The sequence below is a fragment of the Antechinus flavipes genome, chromosome 1 (assembly GCF_016432865.1).
Source record: "Antechinus flavipes isolate AdamAnt ecotype Samford, QLD, Australia chromosome 1, AdamAnt_v2, whole genome shotgun sequence".
In the NCBI taxonomy this organism is placed as follows: Eukaryota; Metazoa; Chordata; class Mammalia; order Dasyuromorphia; family Dasyuridae; genus Antechinus; species Antechinus flavipes.
The window spans coordinates 94395470-94418231 of NC_067398.1; the positions used below are offsets into that span (position 1 = coordinate 94395470).

The 22762-nt window shown below is 36.5% G+C and overlaps 1 protein-coding gene across 1 annotated transcript in view; it reads right to left on the reverse strand.

The window, feature by feature from the left end:
• The window catches only part of ADAMTSL1 (ADAMTS like 1), a 386862-nt gene that overhangs the window by 14438 nt on the left and 349662 nt on the right, over nucleotides 1-22762 (reverse strand). Inside the window, exons 24-25 of the mRNA XM_051987060.1 lie at nucleotides 6250-6462; nucleotides 2783-2963 (exon numbers count right to left, since the gene is read on the reverse strand). Of these exons, the coding sequence (XP_051843020.1) occupies nucleotides 2783-2963; nucleotides 6250-6462 (394 nt within the window). The remainder of the gene's footprint in view (nucleotides 1-2782; nucleotides 2964-6249; nucleotides 6463-22762) is intronic.

Consider the following 22762-nt stretch of genomic DNA (forward strand, 5'->3'; position numbering starts at 1 on the left):
TTACTTGTGAGGTTTAGTGAATCGACCAATTCTAAATCTACTTAATTATACTACTGTTTAACTGGCATCCTTTATTTGTTTTTTTGCCTGTAAAATCAGCATGAGAGACTTTCACATGTTTCCTTGTAATCTAGAGAAATAATATTTATGGCTTTTCTTTGATATCAGTTGATTAATCTTATATTTTTATGAAGGAAATAAGAATGATCCACTTTGATCTGTTCTTTATGAAACTATGACCTTGAACACCATTTCCTTGACTAGTTGTTTGTTAATCTTTTAATATGTCAGGCTAGAATTTTGCCAAGAATTGAAATCTTGCTCATTGGCCTATAGCTTGCAGACCTTAGTCTCTTTCTTTTTCTGAAAATTGGGACAGTTGCCTGTTTCTCATCTTGCAATACTTCTTTCATTCTTCCAAAGCTCACTTATAGTGGGTCAGTAAGCATATCCGTCAATTCTTTCGGTACTTAAGAATGAAGTCCATCTGGGCTTAGTTACTTTCACTTGCCAAGGGTAGCTAGTTACTCACCTATTATCTCCTTTTCTTGGATATCAATCCCCCTTAGTCATTTTTTTTGTCCTTTTTATTTCAAAGATGATTTTGACAATGAAAAAAGAAGGGAAAAGTTTCCTGAAACCCATTGCTCCTAGTTTTGCCTTTCAGGGCCAAGCAGACCTAGTTTGATTTTTCTTCTATGAGACAACCCTTCAAGTACTTGGAAATAAGTCTTAAAGCTTTCCAAAAGTCTTCTCATTTCTCCTCACAAGTCAATCTCTCCAGTTTCTTGCTGGGATCTTCTTTTGGTTTGGTTTCCAATTTCTTTAGCATTCTGGTCTCCCTTTTCTTGATGTGCTTCAGCTTGGTCTTTCCTAAAATGTGGCATTGAGACCTTGCTACATTATTACAGATATGGTGTCAGTGTGAGAAAAATATTGGAAATATAGAAGTTGCTTGTTGTTTCTTAGCTATTTCATTTAGAAAAAACAAAGGTGGCTTAAATCTCATTTCTGATGTTGACAGGTTAGAACGTCTGCTTTAAGTTTTTATAAGGAACAATATTATTATCTCTAAGGAACAAAAATAAAGAAACCTAGTTTCCTCTGTTTAAACATGATTCCACATATGCTGGTGAGAAAGAATGAGCAGAGAGACCCTTTTATTACCTGTGGATCATACTGTATTTTCTGTGTAAAAACTGTAGGGACTAACATTGCCAAATATAAGAAGTATTTAATCTAAAGAATGATAAAAGGTAAAAGAGGTGGTGATATTCCCTTCCTGGAAAGTGGGATTTTGGAAGAGGATCCTTAGGGGAATGTGGAACAGAGTGGTTATTCATTTTGCAAGGAAATCTTGGTTTGTGGTAACTGTGCATACTGCAGTTGCTTTGGAGAGAAGATTCTTCTGTATATAATCCCAACCAACAATCCAGCTCAGCAGAAATGCCCACATCCATGATTACTTGGGAAGTAAGCAGGAGGTACTTTTTAATCCTCCTTAGGGGCATTGAAACTCAAGCAGACCTATCTATTATTATTTCATTTACAAGAGTAAATTAGGTTGATTGACTCCAACCATCACTAAATCAAATTAAAAAGTTCCTGGCAAAGAAAAGAACTCTTCTTCATTTCACACAGCTTGGCAGGGCTGAATTTGCAGCTTCTTATGTCCCTGGTGAATCTCAGGCCTGCATTTCAATCCACTTTGATTTCCAAATATCCATTTCAGCAATTTCTCAGGAGTTGGGGTTGTGGGGTGGGGAGGTGTGGGGGAGAGGGGAGGAGAGGTATGGGCTGTGTTACAGTTCAGGAAGGGTATAAAAGGACATTAATCATTCCCGTGGAAACGTTCCCGTCAGCAAGTCAAACTGCTGATATTAATGAGTGTGTTTCATATTTCATTGAGTCTCTCCTGGTTTCAACTGTTCCTTATGACTCAGCTGGCAAAAGACAAAACAGTCGCCTGAGAGGTGAATGTCTTATGGAAAGGTAATAAAATGGCATTCTAGCAGTCTGTGTGTAACCCTGCTACAGCTGGGTACTGACCCACCACATCCAACAAGTATGGCCCTAGGATAACTGAATCCATTCTGTCCCCCATTTATCCTACAACTAGAGGGCCCATTCTCATGGGATTCATTCTTTCTCTTGAGGCATAGAGAAGAGTTCAAAAGTAAAGAATTTGGGGAGTGTCCATTTACACCTGTCTTGGAGTAGAAGGATAAAGATTGGGTAAATTTATCATAGGGTTCTAATAACTATAAAATGGTAGAGTATGCTGCCATTGATTCTTGGAGGGACCAAAACCTAGAACATAGCAATCTTTGGAACTAGTAAGAATGATGGGGGAGAGAGATTTGATTCAATTTTAAACTAGGTATAGTGTCAGAATATAGTCCAAAAATAAATTGATAATAACTTTACAAACAACAGAGTAAAGTTATTAAGAGAAGAAAAAGATGTAAGGCTCCGCATGCTTTCCAAGTACCATAGCTGAAAGTGTCTTGTGAATTATTTCAGCTAATAGATAGCTTCCCCAGAAGAAAAGTTGCAGTGGTAGAAAATGCACTGAATTTAGTCCTGGAATACCTGAAGTCGATTCATGTCTGTTTGTGACTAGTCTTTCCGTCACTGGACCTTAGCTTCCCTAAGCTAACCCATAAGGAAATAGATGACCCAATAAGGACCCATTTTAGAGCTTTAAGAACTGTGAACCTCTGACATGAAACCTTCACCCTGCATCCAAATGACCTAAATCAATATTCTGTTTGACACTCACCGGGATGGACAGTCTCTTCGGTTACAGGCTACAGGTTGCACAGCAGGCTTAGTCTTTCCTGCACAATAGGAAGGGTTGACCTCAGTATTATTCAGCACACACTTCAGTTGGAGCAATTGGACTCCTTTGTTCCCACATGAGGCCGAGCATCCCACCAGTTTGTCCACTGTCCACCAGTATTCTGCAGCAGCCGCAACATAAAATTGGAAAATAGCTTGGGGTTACTTATAGTACACTCTCTTGCAGTAGGTACAACAATATACCTCTTCCTATCACTCAAAGTTTGGTTTTATGAGTTATACTTAAATTAGAACTTTTTTGTTATCTTCCCTCTACTCCAAAATAATGTCTCTTTAGGTGAAGATGCTTTAAATTTAATAATCATTTTAAGGGATCTGAAGTTCCAGAATCTAGGTTTAGTTGTGGCATTTACTGCCTTTGTGACCTTGTACCTTAGTTTCCTTATCTGAAAAATGAAAGGTTTGGATATTGTCATAAATGATCTCTAAGAACTTTTGTGTTTCTAAATCCCATGGATTTTATAAATCACGAAAATTATAAATAACTAGGAAGCTTAAGAAATTCTTTATGCTGTATGGGGTCAGTCAATACTTATTTGGTATGCACCATTTACCAAGTACTGTGACAAGTGCTGGGGATGTGAAATGAGATATAGAAAATTACAGTTTGCTTTACTTTCTTATGTTATCTTTGCGTGCACAGGTGAAGGCAGGAGAATATTTAAAAATACTTGCAAACTTTTAGTGTTTCCTTTGCAAGGTGATGCCAGACAAACTGGACAGATACCCACTACCAGTTGAAGTGTAGCAGAATAGGGAAGTCTAGCCAGCCAAGGAAACTGATCTTTATTTTCCTGTCTATGAAGCCATGCCATTGTGAGGTGAATAGATGGGAGCAGGGGGCTTAAGGAGAAAAAGTTTTATAGGATTTGGAATCTTTTATTTTTATTTTCCAAGGCTACCTTTCCATATTAACATCCAACTGTTTCTTTCCTTCAGAACCCTGCATTTTGGAAACAACGTGCAATGGAATTTCCCTTTGAAGTGTCTCACTTAGGTCTATGAAGAAACCTGGATGGAAACCAAGCCAAAGGTTTCTTATGGGTTTCTACAGAAGGGCCCCATTGGAGTTTGTCCCACTGTTTTGGAAGTTATTGTTAGCTCCAGGAGAATGTACAGGAATCCCTGATGACAATTTATTCCTAGGAAGAGGTAATGCTGAATCTAAGCCCATATTGCAAATTCTTTTTGTTTTCTAGCAAATTTTGTTATTTTTTATACACATTGCTTTATGAATCATGCTGTGAGAAAAAAATCAGAGCAAAAGGGAAAAACCATGGGGGAGAGAAAAAAAACCCCAGAAAACAGAAGTGAATACTGCATGTGTTAATTTACATTCAGTCTCCTTAGATCTTTTTCTGGATGCAGATGGCATTTTTGATCCAAAGTCTTTTGGTATTTGTTTGGATCACTTAACTACTGAGAAGGACCAAGCATTTCATAGTTGATCATCTCACATTTTTGCTGTTATTTGTGTACAATGTATTCCCGGTTCGACTTGCTTTGCTAAGCATCAGTTTGTGTAAATCTTTCCAGGCCTTTCTAAAATCATATCTTATGGAATAATAATACTCCATCACCTTCAAAAATCACAACTTGTTCAGCCATCCCCCAATTGATGGACATCTACTCATTTTCCAATTTTTTTGCTACCACAGAAAAACTTGCTACAAATATTTTGCACATGAGTCCTTTTCCCTCCTTTATGATTTCCTTGGGATACAGTCTCAGTCATGTCACTGCTAGGTCAAAGGGTATGCACAGTTTTATAGCCCTTTGGGTATAGTACCAAATTGCTCTCCAGAATGGTTGGATTCACAACTCCACCAACAATGCATTAGCGTCCCAGTTTTCTATATCCTCTCCAACATTTATCATTATCTTTTTCTGTCCCATGCTTCAAATTCTAATAGGTGTTCTAGATATAAGCTTCCAGATAGGGTCCAAATTAAAGCTACTTGCCAGTTGAACAAGCATATAAAACCTGTATTTTCCTCATGGTTCTTTTTATCATCTTTATTAGAAATGAACATAGAGGAAATATACTGAAATCTGGACAAAAGTTTTGGTTTTGTCTCTAGTTACAACTTTTAAGGCCGGTAGACATATATTTTAGATATGCACCCTATTCCTAGGTGCTGCTTGAAAAAAGGTGTTTGTGAATATTATTGTTCTGTAAGAAATGACCAGCAGGATGAATACAGAGAGGCTTGGAGAGACTTACATGAACTGATGCTGAGTGAAATGAGTAGAACCAGGAGATCATTATATACTTCAACAATGATACTATATGAGGATATATTCTGATGGAAATGGATTTCTTAGACAAAGAGAAGATCTAACTCAGTTTCAATTGATCAATGATGGACAGAAGCAGCTACACCCAAAGAAAGAACACTGGGAAATGAATGTAAACTGTTTGCATTTTTGTTTTTCTTCCCGGGTTATTTCTACCTTCTGAATCCAATTCTCCCTGTGCAACAAGAGAACTGTTTGGTTATGCACACATATATTGTATCTAGGATATATCGTGACCTATTTAACATGTATAGGACTGCTTGCCATCTGGGGGGAGGGGTGGAGGGAGGGAGGGGAAAAATCGGAACAGAAGTGAGTGCAAGGGATAATGTTGTAAAAAATTACCCTGGCATGGGTTCTGTCAATAAAAAGTTAATAATTTTAAAAAAGAAAATAAAAAGCTTTTTTAAAAAAAGGTCTTCTTTTCAATTGCAAAAGTCAGAAATTGATTCAATTTATGAAAGTTGAGATTTTGTTTAATTTTATATTTATAGTCAGTCTCTAAAGATTTGTTAATTAGAAAAAAACTACTTTTCTAATGCTTTACTAGAACTTGAATATTCTATCTAGTTCTCTAGATTGACTTCCTCAAGAAGTTAAAAATGTAACCAAATGATTTCCAAGACCCAGATACTTTCTCTAGCCACCATTCCTTGATTTGTTGTTTCCTTTTAGCATATAAGTGCCTTGAAGTCAGTTATTGTCTTGCTCTTTGTATCTATCTCAGCTCTTAACACAGTTCCTGACACAAAGCACTTTAAAAATGCGTTTCATTCATTCATTAAGTGAGTATGGTATAATGGATAGAGAACTAGCTTTGGAATTTGGAAGGCTAGGGTTCAAGTTTGATATTCACACATAATGTACACATGTATATGCATGTACATATGACATATATGTGTGTGTGTGTATACATCATCCTTCAGAGCCATTGACAACTCTCTAAAATTAAAATTTATAGAAGAGTTGCTGAACTTCATCAGTGAAGAAAATGTCCACATTAGTAATTCTGAATGCTCATAAAATCACAGGCAGAACAAAAAAAATTCCCCCACCCAAATCAAACTACAGTGCACTGCTGTTTCTTACCTTGGATCACGAGGGATGCTTTTTGTACTAGCGTTCCAGCCTCATTCTGAGCTAGGCAGCTGAATTCACCTTGAGACCCTCCACTGACATTTGTAATCTGAAGAATCTGCCCAGCTGCTAATATGTGGTATGTTGGTTCTGCTGATGTAGCAATAAGCTGATGATCATGGAACCAAGTGATGTTAGGCATAGGATGGCCCTTGATTGGGCAACCTAGAAGGAGGGTAAGGTAAGAAATAAATCTTCAGCAAAGACACCAAAAACACATGGGTCTTTTGGCTTTAATTGTAGTATAAAACCATGGATTTTAAGACTATAGAGCAAATAAGATCTTTGAATCCATTCTGACTTTTATCATATTCAGAGTCTATTCTGACTTTTATCATGAAAAAACATTCTTAAAGTGAATCCCAAATCTTTCTTAGCATGGTGCTTTGCATGCAGTAGAAATTCCCAAAATATTTCCTGAATGAAGAACCCTTTATGTTGTTAGAATTTCCTTTACAATAGACCTTCATCTTTGAAACAGGTTTATTTATAATATCTATCCATTTCATGGAGATGTTACAGTGATTAAAAATTAACTACTGAATTCAAAAGCCTCAGAAGATATCAAGTTACTTTTTGTTTAATTCAATTATGTGTCTAAAATTAATTGTATTCATTTTTCATGGGTTCAATCAGTTTTCACTTGCTGAATAATATATATCTATTCCCATTTTGATTTTACCTGGCAAAAAATGGCCTTTTTAAATGGAACAGCAGGAAAAATCATAAGGATTCAGTAATGTTTAAAAAGACTAATGTTCAGTCTGTACAAATTCTATTTGAATCTTTTTTCCAGAAGGAAACTTTCACTTAAATTTTAAAAATTGCTCACAAAAGACTAGTATAATCACTGATTTTCATTCATCTAACTGTGATCTGCAGTGATGGGAGGAATACCCATAATGACCTATTAAAATATCTAATGATAAAGTTATAATAGTTTTTGGGATACTATTCTTTCAAGACCATTTGAGTGATACATCATCAGAGAAAAACCAGAGATATGGGTAGGACTGATAACCTGAGTCAGAAAAAATGTGGTCATTCATTGGGGTCATGATATATGTTATCTCTATTCTATAAATAAGATGAAAATGCTAGGAACAGGAATTTAGTGAAAGGTCCAGTGATGAAGAGAACATTGTCTGTTACCAGCATCCCAGGGGAGAATGGCCTCCAGTGGTGATAATGTTTTTTCATCTAGGATGCATTGACCACTATTGAGATGAGAGCTAGAACTAGTTTAGGTATGATAAGAGGAAAAGAAGCTAAGTTTCAGCAAGGGCTAGAAACATATTTAACAACTTTTTAGTGCATTTAATCAAAACAGAGGAAACAAGTCCTTTCATCATAATAGATCTTCCAGAGGATATATCCATTGAGTCTTCAAGAAAGGGTGAATATGGTGACTGCAGAAAACTCTAGGACAGTTTGATGCTTAAAGTAAAAGCCATTAGAGGCCTGGTAAGGGAAGATCCTTCTTATCCAAGAAGTCAGTAGAACAGGTCTTCTGAAGGACTAGATCCATAAGAGATGGAAGGAATACAGGATGTGGCGAGAAGGACTTTAAGTATGACTTTGGAACTATTTGATTTTTCTGGGTCTGTAAAAAGAATGTGTAAAATTTTATCATGTAAAACACTGGAAAAAAACTAGAACTTTGTAGGTAAGCGTGGACTTGGTATAGAGAGACTCAAATCCAAATCCAGATCTGCTACTCCCACTAGGGTGACATTGACTATTTCAGATGAGTAATCCAAAAGGTGATTTGTGAAAAAAGAAATTATTTAACCACAGTCACATAGTTATTAGAGCTGGAATTTGAACTTGGGTCTTGTATGAATCTAGATCAAGCATTTTTTTCAAGAAAAAGTGGTGGGTGGGCATATTTTTCTATCACATCTGTTCTTACAAAAAGGAATTGTAGGTCATATTGACATCAGCTAAATAAAGCATTTTCCTTAGTGTCTAAAGGAGTATGCTTATATTATAAGCTGACAGATGAAAATATAAGAGTCCATGAGTTACCAAGAAGCACTTGACTATAGAAGAGCTGTCATGTTACTTCTAAAGGACAATTCCTCCTACTTTACTAGGAATGATTTTTTTTTTTTTTTCTGATTGAGTAACTGGAAAGTCTGAGACAACAACCTAAGGCTGTTCTTTAAGTCTGATAATATTACTGGCAAGATATTCCAGAAGCCACAGTTTTCTCTTAAGAAAAAAAGACAGGTTTATATAAATATGAAATTTGGCCTTCTGAGGGGTTTAGATCTTTTGACATCTTTGATGCCTTTCCTTATTCTTGCAGGTATATCTGTGAGAAAGGAAGGAAGAGATGGAGTATTGAAAGAGATAGGATCAGAATGAACAGATAAAAGACAAACTCTGAAGATTTTTGGACATATTATCAATTTTATGTGTAGTATTTCTGCATAGGTTAAGTGGGCTTTCCACTACTTAGATGCTAATCTTCACTGAATTTAATTGAACATGTTTATTAACATCTAGATAATATCTGGCTATAATATATTATAATTAATGTAACTTCTCTTCATGGACCTGAAATTATTTTACAAAAATCTATTTATCTATTATCTTGTAACTAAGACCAAAAAAAGGCCCGAAAGCTACTATTATGAATTATCTTTTCTATGACTACTATGTCTTTAAATGCTTTTTACTGAATAAAAATATTTTCCTAGTCCATACCAACATATTTTTTCCATTGAAGATTATTATTCAATCTTCCAAAACCTATACTCCCTGTGCTTACATGTATGTCTATCTGTGTGCATTCATGGATGTGTATACAGTGGCCTTTGAGAATAGCCGGTAGCCAATAGTAAAAAGGAAAAATCAAACCCTAATTCCCACTGTGTATGTTCCTGATGAATAATTATTACATTTTCTACTGCTAATGAGAAAACCTGACTTGTCACAGTGGGTCCCTTATGCCACCAGACATTTCTCATTTGTTATAGTAAAAGGCACATCAATCATTTCTCATAGGTGAATGATCTTTGTCTATTTCCCTGGCCTGGACACCAAAGCTGTGGGCCCATTACTGAGGCCCAGTAATAAAACACCTTCTGAGGGGATACAAAGGGCCCTGCATGCAGGTGACTAGGACTTTTTTTTTTTTTTTCCTGCTTCCTGCCTTGTTACATGGTCATTGACTGTATTCCTCCTCCAAACCTCAGCACCTGCCTCAGGAAAGGGAACAACAGAACTTTAAACAGATTTAAAGCCAATAGTTATTAAAAACATTTAGTAGTTAGGGCTGCTGAAGAGGAAACGGTACTTGGGAAGGCTGCCTGACTAATGAATGCTCTGGCAATGGAAAACTTCTTTCTATCAATCCTTCTTAACCAGTGAAAGAAAATATTGCCTTTAGGCCTCCCTTGTTAGGTCCATTGTGGCTCAAAATTGAGCCAAAGCCAGGTTGTGATTCACAGATGTGTGAAGTTTTCTTCCCATTTTTTTTCAGGAGGGACTGGAGGAGTAGTATGCAGCAACAAAATAAAATTGTCATATAAATTCCCTCCCCATTTCCTTTTATGATTAGTTAATCTTCAGATGACAGCAAGCAAGTCTCTGCTAATGGGTCTGACTCTTATCCTCCTTTTCCTCCCCCCCTACATCCAACCATTTATAGTGTACAGGAGGAATTAGAGAGGTAGGGAGAATTTAGCATAGTGACTTTAAGAAAAGAGATCAGCAAGTTTACATGACCACTTGCTCTGGCAGTGACTGAGACAAAAGACTTCATCAATCAGTCTGAATAGTCCAGCTTATGGCATTTTTTGCATCACTTCATCAGGTTTCACATTCCCTTTGAAATTGGGAATCCCCCTCCATTGCGTCTCTCACTTTTCCTCTTCTTCTGATTGAACTTCTTGGGATTTCTATAGCTAAAATAATATAACCCAACATAGTTAAGCGTGAATTAGTTTTTTGGAGAGTACCACACCATAAACTAGAACCTCAAGATTTTTTCCAATGAATTATCCATCTTTCACCCATGTTGGATTTCTGAAGTTGATTTTTGAACACAGGCATAAGTCTTATTTTATAAGATTTATAAGATTTAGCCTAGTCTATTGAAGCTTTAGAAAACTTGAGTTATGAGAAGGAAGTTAGAGAGATATAGTGGCTCTGACCCTTTACCTCCTTTGAACTTTCTCTGAAAGTTTCCTGACCTCTTAATGATTAATCCTTTCAGAAATTATCTAGAAGGTGCCCCAAACCTCTTGAAAGTCATTAGGAAGGGGATTGTAGTTGGCATTTTCCCTATTTATCCAAGAAACATTAAGCAACAATTATCTACCAGACATTGTTCTGGACTCTGGGTATGCAAGATCAAAAAAAAAGAAAGAAAAAAAAAAGAAATAGTTTTTGTAAGATGACGCTTCATTCTATTGATCATTTAGGGGCATAAAATGGTAGACTCATGTTGATTTATTGGACCCTATATAATCAGGAGTTGGAACCATAGTTTTATTGAAGGGACCTTAGCATGGATCTATTCTAATTCCTTCATTCTGCAGAAGAAGAAACTGAGTTCCAAAGAGCAGTAGTTTGCCCAAGGTCACAGAAGTAATAAGTAACATCAAGTTTTCTAATGCCAAATCCAAAATTCTTGCTAAGCACCATCCCGCCTCTCTCACTTCAGGGGCAAAAATCTCATGAATGCAGATGTTTCATATTGGTGCCCATATTAGTGCAGTTCGTCCCTAAATGGCATTTCAATGTAATATTTCAACTACATTTGGTACTTGAGCTCTTATTTAAACATACTAAACAGAAGAAACTGATCATGAATTTTCCCCCTCTTTCCTTTCTTCCCATTTTACAGAGGCAACTAGTCTTCTACTACTAGTACTGAAAAAGAGGAGCTATGAGAAGTTATATGGGAAAAAATGAAATAAATTAAAGGCATAAGGCTATATAGTAAATGATGAATATGAAAAAAAAAATGGAGTTAGAGGAAGACTTATATGAACTGCTAAAATCAAGCTAACAGAACTAGGATAACAATATACATAATGATTACAATAATGAAAAGGTCCAAAAACCTCAAATTGAATATTGTATAATCATAATAACTAAACATAGCCCTGAAGAAGAGATGAGAAAATGTACTTTGTTCTTTTTCACAAAAATGGCAGACAGATCATCAGTATGGAACAATTCATACACTGTCAGATATGGGTGATGAGTGTTAGTTTTTCTGAACTGTTTATTCACCTCCTCCATGGACTCCCAACAAGAGATACTTCTGGTCAAAGAGAGAATAGGAGATTATATTTGAAAATAAAGGTAATTTAAAACCAAAAGATATAAATAAAAATTAAATTTGAAAAAGATGAGTAGGAAAAAACAAAATATTGGGAGGGGATAATTGCTTTAAAATGGTACAAAAGAATATGAAAAGAAGGAAAAAAGAATCTAGCATTTTCATCCATTTTAATACTCTTAAAAGGAAGAAAAAGTGTGATGGATTAGGGCACACTGTGTAAAAATATTAAATACATGAAATTCTTGCTTCATGAGTTGGCCTTGGACTTGTCAGCATTTGTATTATAACTCTGTATTTTCATGGAGTTAAAACTCACCATAAAAATGATATGTTTTGAGATGAAACTTGGTAATTGGAGCTTTCGGTCTGGGAGTCCTTTTCGTAATTTAATTTTACAAAGCTGGAAGATATCCATACTCAGTCATTTACAACTTATTGAGGACTCTCTGTTCTTCTGCTGGGTATGTGATACAACACAAATCCATCTATATGGTGTTGGAGATCAGTAAATGAAAACAAGAAGCTTATATAAGTCACCTGTCTTATTTACTCTTTGAGGTTCATCCCCTTATGATGATAACGGCTCTCAGAGATATAACTGAACTAAAATGAGTAGTCATTGGCAAGGAACCAGGAACTTATGGAAAATATGATTAACTCATTGAACAACCAGACCTAAGAAATTATTGGGAGAAGACAAGTAACTTTAACTTTCATTCTGGTCTCTCAGACCTCCCAATAATATGGTCAAATAACCAGGTGCAAAGACTATCCTCAGGCACTCATGGCCAAAGAAAATTTTAAAACATTCCAAGAAGTGGGGAACTAACTATAAAAGCTTATTTTCCATCCCCCAAATGCTCTGCTTTTCTGCCTCTTCCATTAACTAGAGAGGCAATAAAGTCTCAGGGCTGTGGGGCCCTGAGAAGAATTGTGAGGAGAATTTAATCTGTATCTTATCATGAAAGGAATAAAAGAATTAGTTTGAACAACAAATTTAAACTCAAAAAGATTGATCAAGAGTAAATATATTTAAGATTTATTGTGTAATTGTAAAGTCCTTACAACTTTGTTAAATATAAGAGTAACTGAGAAAAGAAGCCTGGGGGAAGCACTGTGATATCTTCACTATTAATAAGTACTTATTAAATTGTGCCACACATGGGCAGCTAGGTGGATGGGCCTATCTGGATAGAATGTTGGGTCTAGAATTCAAATTCAGCCTCAGGCACTTACAAATTACATGACCCTAGGCAACTCACTTAGCCCTTTTTGTCTCAGTTTTCTCTTCTGTAAAATGAATTGGAAAAGAAAATGGAAGACCATTCTAGTATTTTTGTCAAGAAAACCCAAAATGAGTCATGAAGAGTCGGACACGACTCAACAGCATGTGCCAAAAATTGTTGCTAAGCATGGGGAAATGAAGGATATGATATCATTCTTCAAGAATTTGACAAGCTATCACAGAATCTCTGAGTTAAAAGAGAACATAGGGTTCATAAACAATAATTCCCTTGACAACAAATCTCTTTAAAGTTTGAAGAATTTTAGGTAAGAGGCAGCCCATTACCTACAAACGAAGGCCATTCTACTTTTAGATAGCTATCATTGTCATGGAGTTTTATCAAGACTAAGTCTGCCCAACTGTGGTCTGTTCTGGGTCTTGTTCCTAGTTCTTCCCTCTGTGGTCAAGAACAAGTATAATCTTAATTTTGCATGAATACCCGTCACAGGAAAACCACTATTATGTCATCTCTTTTTTAAACTAGTCTAGACATACCCAGGTCCTTGTTTCTTCAACAAATCCTCATGGGATATGACTTAAAGGAGGCTTTATCATTTTGGTTGTTTTCCTTTGGCTTTTCTGAAACTTATCCTTTTAATGTCCTTCAAGAAATTTGTTGTGAAGAATAGAACATATTTCTTTAGATACAGTCTCAATAAAGGAGGGGGGACAATGGACAATTACCTTTTAATCTGGATACTGTGCATCTTTATGCAATCTGCATTAATTTTCTTGGTATAAAGTTAATTTATATTGAGCTTGGAGTCCATTGCCCATCTTTTTTAGATGAATTATCCATACTTCCTTGTCCATACCAAGTTTTAATTCTAAGATTTTTTAAAAAAACAATTGTAGGAGTTTTATGTTAATCTTTGATTTTATTTTATTGGATTTAGCTTTGACAGTCATTCAATATAGGAGCTAACTTTGGATCCTCTGCAAATTTTGTGATACCATCTATCTTTGTTTTCAAATCACTAACAAAGAGGTTCCATAGTTCAAGGCCACAGACATGCCATCAGTGATATTCTTCCAAGAGGAATTTGAACTGTTAAATAATTATTTAGTCACTCAATAAAGTCTTAGTCTCTTTAATTTGCTCGTCCAATCAACATTTTTTTTCCATTTTGTACACAATAATAGTATGAGAGACCATGTCAAGTGTTTTTCTATAACTGAGCTGAATTATACTTGGTTCTTTATGATAGCTACTTTTTCTACATATTTATTAACCATCCTGTAATAATGTATTCTAGAAGTTCAATTTACAAACTCCATTTTTATACTCTTGAGGAAAGGCATCTAGGCAGTATAATGGATAGAGATCTGGGCCTGAAGTCAGAAAAGCCTGAGTTCAAAATCCAGCTTCAGACACTGCACACAGCTCTCAGACACAGAGAACAAGTTGTCTCAGTTTCCTCACTGGTAAAATTAGGATAAAAATAGCTTTCATCTCACAAGATTGTTGTGAGGGTCAAATGAGATAAATGCATAGTGACTGGTATGCAGTTGGTGCTTAACAAATTCTTGCTTCTTCCTTTTCCCCAATTTTGAAAACATTTTTTAAGTTCTGCAGGATCTCTCCTACAATATCTTTTGAAGATTTCTGAGTCTGAGAGAAATAATGCCACAAGAAAAAACAAACATATGAATACTACAATGCGCTAATGCAAAGTAAAGTAAGTCAAACAATATTCACAAAGAGTACAACAATGAATTTGGGTAAGTAAAAATAAAAAAGCTGGAACTTAATGCTGTGGAATTGTAATGACCAAACTTGGCCTCAAGAAGAGATAAGAGAATATATCTCCTTTTTTGACTGAAGTAGAAGATTAGAGGAACAGAAATTGCATATACCAGTGGACTTGATTAATAGGTTTGGTTAGATTTTTGGAGTGATTCCTTCTTTCTGCCCTCACCATTTTTCTTCATTATTTGTTACTAGGGTTGGCTCTCAGAGTACAGGGAGGTGAAGATTATATTCAGAAATGAAAAATATGTCAATAAAAATAAAAACCCAGAAATCTGAATTCCCCAAATCTAGGGTCCTTCTCATACTTTTCTTCTTCTTCTTCCCATTACACATTCTAAGTTGTAATTATCACTTCCTCCTCATTTTTATCCTCCATCATTTCTATTTCAGTAACTAGTTCCTTCATGTTGAGAAGAATTAAGTTCCTAATAGCAGTTATTCTCATTGCTTTTCCCACTTTTTGAAGGATAAAACTGTTATATGGATAAAAGGGACTAGACTTGTTCTTAATTCCAAAGCAGAAGAGTGGGAATGATCGTTCCTGATGTGGGGGGAGACAAATTTTAGTTTGATATAATGAATCAATGAAGTCATCTCTGGATGGAAAGCACTTCTACTGGAGCATTTTAATGGAAAGTGGGATCATTTTTGTTGGGGATATTGAAGAATGGCTGTTTGTCCTTCATTTCTGAAGAGGACCATGAATTAAGTGAGGGAGAGCTGTGCAAGGTCATCTGTCTCATTTTTTTCCTCCAGTGCCATTTGAGTCCAGTATCAAGATAGATCAGGATGATTGAGATGGCTCTGGATGCAATGGAAGCTTTGGCTTTCTTAAAGTAAGGTCTTTAATAGTTTGTTTGACTAAGGCAAGACCCAATCAGACTTAATTACTGATTGAATTAATGAGTTGAATTAATGATTGAAAGCAATGAGGAAGAGAATGACTTCTTTTACCTGGTCAAAAAACAATGTCAATCTGGGAGGGGAAAACCCTTAGAGTTTCTGGCTCAAACAAACTATTGTTATTTATATTCACTCTAAGCTAATTGGGCCCAAACAATGACCAAATGGGCTTTGCCTGAGATGTATTGTTGGTCAATCAATGAGAGCCAGAATAATCTGGGTTTAAGGCATGGTCCTTAAGGAAGAATCTAGCTGATAAACCCCAAGACATCTTGGGAGGTTTCAATGATCAAAATTTATCTTCCTTTGGGCAGAGCACTTAGAGATAAGGGTATGATGCCCTAAGTAGACAAAAGGAAGGAAGGGGAAGGGAAAAAAGAAAGAAAAGGAACAAGGAAGGAAAAATAAAAAAGAAGAAACTGTGTTGCTCAAAAAACTAGTTCCAGTTGGGACCCCAGTGGGGCAGTTCCTATTATTTATCACAGGGGTTATTGTTTGTCTTTCATTCTTGAAGAGCATCATGTTCTACAATGCCCCATGTGGACAATACCTTTCACTTGTCTCTGTCCACATAGAGTATTGCAGAGCGGACTTAAGTTCAAGAAAGACTTTGAGGCTCCACACAACCCTAAGATTCTGATTCTGCCCCTAATCCCTTGATTTCTCTTTCTCCTCCCTTCTCCAATAAAAAATGTAACTTAAAAATTAAAAAAAAAAACCCTTCCAAATTTTGGAGTTTACAAATCTTGGCCAACTCTGCCCTCTTGCAAAGTAGCAGGTGCTTCCACTAAAGGCAAAGATACCTGCTGGTTGTCTTCTGGGAAAAGATCTGGCAGCAACTTTTATGATTGTGGGGGAGGAATTTCAATCTAATGACTGGACAGCTTTAAATGAGCTGCTGGCTGTGGACATATCTGTGGCACACATGAGGAGAAGCCAAGGTCAGAACTTGGTATTGTGTACTACCTCCTCATCCTTCTATATTCTCTCTCCATTTTTGTGGAAAGAATTATGGATCTACAGTTCAAGGACAGAAATTTGAATCTTGTTTCTTCTGTTTACTATCTATTTGACTTGGGGCAAGCTACTTGACTTTTAAAGTCTCTTTCTCCTCTAGCTTTATCATATATTCATTCTTTCTCAGTCTCTATCTCTTTCTTCTGATTACATACCATCTTAGGGTTTAAAGTATCAAAGGAAAATGATATTTATTTCATCATGAACATTATAACATATGTTAAGTGATCTATAATGTTATTAATTGTAAGGATGGGTAGCTCTGCATATTGGAAACAGATGATTTTTGACTTTTAAAATTCTCTTAAGAGAAATAGAGGGAGGCATTTATTTTCTTCCTACAGAGAAAAACAAGAAAATGCTTCAAAATAATCTCTTTTCTCCTTAAAAGAGCTTACCTGTTTCTTGGCCTAAGTCAGAAAGAATGCTTGAGTAGAAAAAGCCTCCAATTGTGCTCCATGAAACACCCCACTGAGAAACCCTTCTTAAAACACAAAAGCAACCAAAAACACTCTGACACATTCCTGGTCTTCTCTCCTTTGTTAAACCTGAGCTGCCGCAGCCCAGCAGCTGGGTTGAAGAACGGCTAATATTCCTAGCAGGTGTCCTGAGAGGCAGCATTGCAAAGCTCAGGGTTCAACAACAAGTCACAGGAAGGAGAGGAGGCTGATGAGGAATACCAGAGCGAGCTACAAGGGTCAGGGCCACTGGGGATGCAGGAAGGCCTTGTATTTATTAAGCCGATATGTGTTTCTTGAGTCATGAGATATCTGTGTTCAAGGAACTTCCCAATCAAGTAAAGAAAATAATATTCAAGGCAGGGAAGAGAAGGGGACTGGCAAGAAAGGGCCAGCTGGTGGCAGGGGGTGCAGGCGAGGGGAGGGGAGAGAAGGGAAGGGAATGGAAGACCAACTCGGGGAGAGCTTTTGTAAAGATGCTGCTGTCTGACTTCTGTCTGGCTAATGAGGTGTCCTGGCAGCCACGGCTTGGCTTTGGCAGCTGATACTGGAGAATGTGTGGTTTGTCGAAGACTCATAAACAGAGACATCCTAGGGAGAGGAGGTCAGAAATCCTACAGACCTGGAGAGACCATCTGACAGCAACCTGACATGCATACAGCTGTAGCTGCTTTTATGGTACAGAGATGTTTTTTGTCTTTACCATAAGGGACTTCCCCAACATCTGGAGAAACTAGGGAGCTACCATATAATGGCACAATTTATTGGCCGAAGTAGGGGAATGGGGATGTACATGCATCTGGCTCTGCCTTTTATTATGTACCAGCGAGGAGCAGAATAGGGAGCAATTTGAAGGGCTATCTATCTTCATTAGGGGGGGTTCAGAATCACAGTGGCAAAGCTTGGCTTGAATGAAATTCTTTTGGATGTTGAGGCAGTTAGTACAATATTCCCATTTTACAGATGAGGAAAATAAAGGACTAGGGAAAGGGTTGTGACTAGTTAAATACTTTTTTTTTTTTTTTTTGGTAAGTGTCCTTAGATTTAATTCTGGGCTTGTCCCTGAATAGTGTTGGTCCTAATGTCCTTCAAGTAAAATGAGTTGTTTCTGGCACTTTGCTTAGGAAGTTTGGAATATTCTAGAGTATTAAACTTGATCCAAATTTCCTTGATCCACAAGAGTTGACATAGATTTGCACAGACCCCATAATCAATACAGTCTCTTCAAAATCCCCAAGTCAGAGAACCTGAGTTTGAATAGTAACTCTGCTATTTTGTACCATTGTAATCTTGTCTTTTTTTGACTCTCAGTTTCCTCATCTGTAAATTGACAGATAGGAGTGGATGGCTTCTGAAGTCCTTTCTAGCTCTTTATGAGTCTTTGAGCCCATGTTATGGAGCTAGAGAACCTGTGTTTGAATTCCAGGTCTGCTATTTAGACAAGCGCCTCTACTCTTTAAAAAGAAGGGATTGGACTAATTTCCTTCAAGATTTCTTATTTCCCAAACTCTGTGATCCTAAGACTTAGCACCTATGAGCCTTACTTAGACATAGTATGACTGGGAGATTTGCAGATGGATGAATGAAGAGATGCAGCCTTCATTGTGTAAAGACAAATACCTCTATTGTTTCCTTCTGAAGCTAAATTCCCTTTTTGAGCTCAGGGAGCTGGCCAGACAACGTGCATACATGGAGGACTCTGCCAATTTTTCCTCCTTGATGCTACTTCAAAAGCATTAGACGTTGCTGTCTCTGCCAGGTTTCAGGGAGGGTCTTCCATGAATTTTTGGTCTTATCTCCTTGGCAACAAGAATTATCCAGAGCTCATTACTTCTGAGCAGGCAGTGCTAAAAGTGGTATAGTGAATTCTATAATGATAACTTGTTTTCAAAGTTTTTCTTTTCAAGGTAGGGATCTTCCAAGAGTGAATTTTTTTGGAGTAAAAAGCTTGGCATTCTATATACCTTTCAAGTTACAATTATGAGGGGAAGGATGAATGAGACACTTTGAATTCTAAAGATGAAACACCTTATATATAGTTATTAAGTTTAGATTTATAGATTAATAGTAGGTGACTCAAGTAATTATAAAATGTTAGGACTGGAAAACTTAGATATTATTTAGTCTAATTCTTACTTCACAGATGATGAAACTATCCTAAGGGATACAAGTTAACCTTCTGTTGGCAAAGGTAATTTGGTACAGTGGAAAGTAACATACTTTGAGTCAGAAGTTCTGAGTTTTAATTATCAGACTTGCACAGACCCCATGATCAATCCAGTCTCTTCAAAATCCCCAAGTCTGATCTTTCAGACTTTTGTGACCTAGACTTTCTCCTTGAATCTCAATTTCTTCATCTGTAAAATAGAAACACTGATGTTTGACCTACTTACGTCACAGGGTTGTTGTGAGGAATGTGCTTTGTAGACATTAAAATCCAGAAAAATGTGAATTATCAAAAAATAGAGGAAAGTTTGGTCCCTGTACTCTAGCCAGGTTGCTCTCATCAATGTGCCTCACACATACCAGGCTTCCTGCCTTCATTCTTTTGCTCTTTCATCAAGATGCTTTCCCCTGTCTTTTGAGCTTAAATTTCATCTATCCTTCAACACTCAGCTCAAGTTTCAACTCCTTCACAAAGCTTTCTTCTTCTACTCTCTGTTCTCCAATCTTTCTATTTTAAAAATTCCTATTATAAATACCAATTTACTTCACTTGGTTATAACTTATATTACATTGGACTTTGTTTCATGCACATCAGCTTTATCTATATTTAGAGGACAAGATCCCAGTTTGTTCATATCTTCTGTAACTTCTAACAAATTTTGGCAGAATGTTGGCACATGGTGTCAACACATTGAGTACTCAATAAACACTTGGTTTATAATTTTATTTCTGTTATTCTATCAATAATCAAAACGGCTGTCAAGTTTTTGTTCTAGAACTCCTTGGAAAAACAAAGTAGAAAAGGAAAAAGAAGGAGAAATAGGATCTAAAACTTTTGAGATTAATTTATAATCTGGGGAAAAAAAATCACTCCATCCCATTCACTCAATAGCATGAAGCCCCAACTCCAGGTTTCAACAAATAATCATCTATTTTTTTTAACAAAATTTGTTAAGCCTTTCCTCATAGCCACACTTTCTCCACAATAATTAACTTGTTGAAACATCATCTTAACTAGCTCTACCATCATTTCAAAATGAAAAATCATGTTGATATAGTGGCTATTCCTATAAAGTTCTCAGGGCTGGCTATAGATTGCCAAGGGACAGGGGCATCATTTTCTCATGGATGGCATCTCAATACTTTCCTGGTGTCCCTGATAGCAAATTCCCCACTTCATTCTAAATGGATATGTTGGGGAGAGGGTTTGGGCCTGGGAATTATATCTTTGTGCCAGAAAACACAAAAAAGATAGAGCAAGTGCAAGGGATTTTTCTCAAGATCTCTATTTCCAGGCTATCTGGATCTTTTTAAAAAAAGATTTTGTCTGAATACCAGTGAGGGCCCTGAACAGTGGCTGGATGGGGAAAATTTACTGCCCTGACTTCAGTGGCCAACTATTTTAAGTGTCACTTCTGCTCCGGTGTCTTTCTAAATTTATGGATGTGAGCACCATTCCAAGAAAACTTCTGCATGTCTTCCTGTGGCTTCCTCATAAATGCTGTCCAAGATATTATTTGATTTTATACTGAGTGTTTCAGTGCTTCCTACAACCTCTCTAGAATTTCTCTTCTCCAGTGTGCATTTTATTTAAAAAAAAAAAAACCCCAAAGCAACCAACAATAAAAATACAACCATGAACAAACAATGACCCAAGTACTTGACCAAACATTGGTCAAGAAGGATGGCTTTCTGCTTAGTTACAAAGTACAGCATGGCTGGGACTAGAAGCTTTGGGGAATCTTCAAATACATTATCATGTCATGCAAATTTATCTTTCTAATATGGATGAGGAAATGTTCCAATACATGCCTCAGCATTTTAAAAATGTTCAAGTATTTTGTTATTTTCTCACTCTTTGTGTTCTCTTTGCTCATATTTCTTGTAACACTTTTCTGCAAGTTTTCAGGAGGGTAAGTGTCCATCACAATTTACTTTTGAAATAACCTTTGACAATCAACAATGACCTCCCAGTTTTCACATTTTCATTTGGAGAGAAAGAAATGATGAATTAGTCTTTTAGAGAGATTACAGTAAAAAATGGTCTTCTAATCTATGTGGCACAAGATACTTAGCCATATCACTTCGCTCCTTTGTAAATGGGCTCAGGACACACTGTAATCCAACATGTACCCTGATAAGTAGGAGATGAACAAGTTGAGATGAGAAATGAAAATATATGTAATAGGTAATTAAATCTGTGCCATACTAGGGCTGAGAGATAGAAATGCTTCAGCAGGATATCTGATTATACCCTCCACATATGGTTTCATTTAAAATCATTATCACCATTAACAGACATTTAGTGAATACCTGCTATTTGGCCTACTGTCAAGAAACATACGTTCTAGTTGAGAAGACAGGACACACATAAAAATAACTAAAAATACCTTTGTAAAAGGATGGATTCTTAGAGATATGATTTGTGTGGGATGACTTGGCTATGTTCAAGGATGGTTAATAATATTTTGATTTTATACTGCTCCACTAAAGAATTCTAACCCATTACCCCTTCACCTCTTGGTTCTCTCTCAGCTCCATACTATATGGTACTATCTGAAGGATTCTGGTTCCTTCTTAAAATTACATTGTCCAATTGTCATATGCTCCTTCCTACCAGCTCTCCTCATTTTGTCTTGTTTTCTAGGGTTGGGAGTCATCAGCCACACTGAAGGCTCTGGAAAATGGGCTGCCTTTTTTAAGGATATGACTATGCCTCCTGGGGGTAGACTTTCCTTTCCTCCTTACCTAGCAGATTGAATTCTCCCATTATTAAAATTCCTAATTCTGTATCAATGGGTTTTATAGGCATTTAGGTGGAATGGGGAAGGATTTATAGAGGTTGTAGGACTTGAGCTGAGATTTGAAAAATAAGCAGGATTTAGAAAGTAAAAAAGCAGGGAAAATGCATATAAAGTACTATGGAAACAATGAAACCCAGTTATGTGGAGTATAGGGTTTGTGTTGGGGAGTAATAGAAAATAAGAGAATAGAAGTAGACTGGGTCATATCATGGAGGACCCTGAATGCCAGATTAAAATGCCCCAAGATCTGGGACTTAAGGTCACTTTCCAATATGCTACAAAATCTCTTTCACACCTTTTATCTAGTATTTAATTAGCTTCTGGTCTCTTCTTTTGAACAACACTGATCTGTCTATTGTCCCGCTCAACAAATTTCCTGATCTCTATTATCAAAATATGGATTTATGATATTCAATTGCCAGATAAGATTTTGTAGAACAAAATGCTGACTTGAAGGCTTTTTTGAGGCATGATGCTTCACATGCAAATTAACAAAAAGGATTTGATATTGATGACCTGATTTCCTAAATGCTCCTAGTCTCGGATGACAGAATTTCAGAGTCATAAGGAATATCTTTATCCAATCTATACCTGAAAAATACCACTCTGATAATCCACCTAACAGATGGTCATCAGGTCTTTGCATAAAGAACTTTAATGAGAGGGAAACCACTGTCTTCTAAGGCAGCTCATTCTACTTCTGAATAGATCGAATTTTCAGAAAAATTTTCCTTCTATCATTAATTCATCTAAGACTTCCTCCCATAGCTGTTAGTT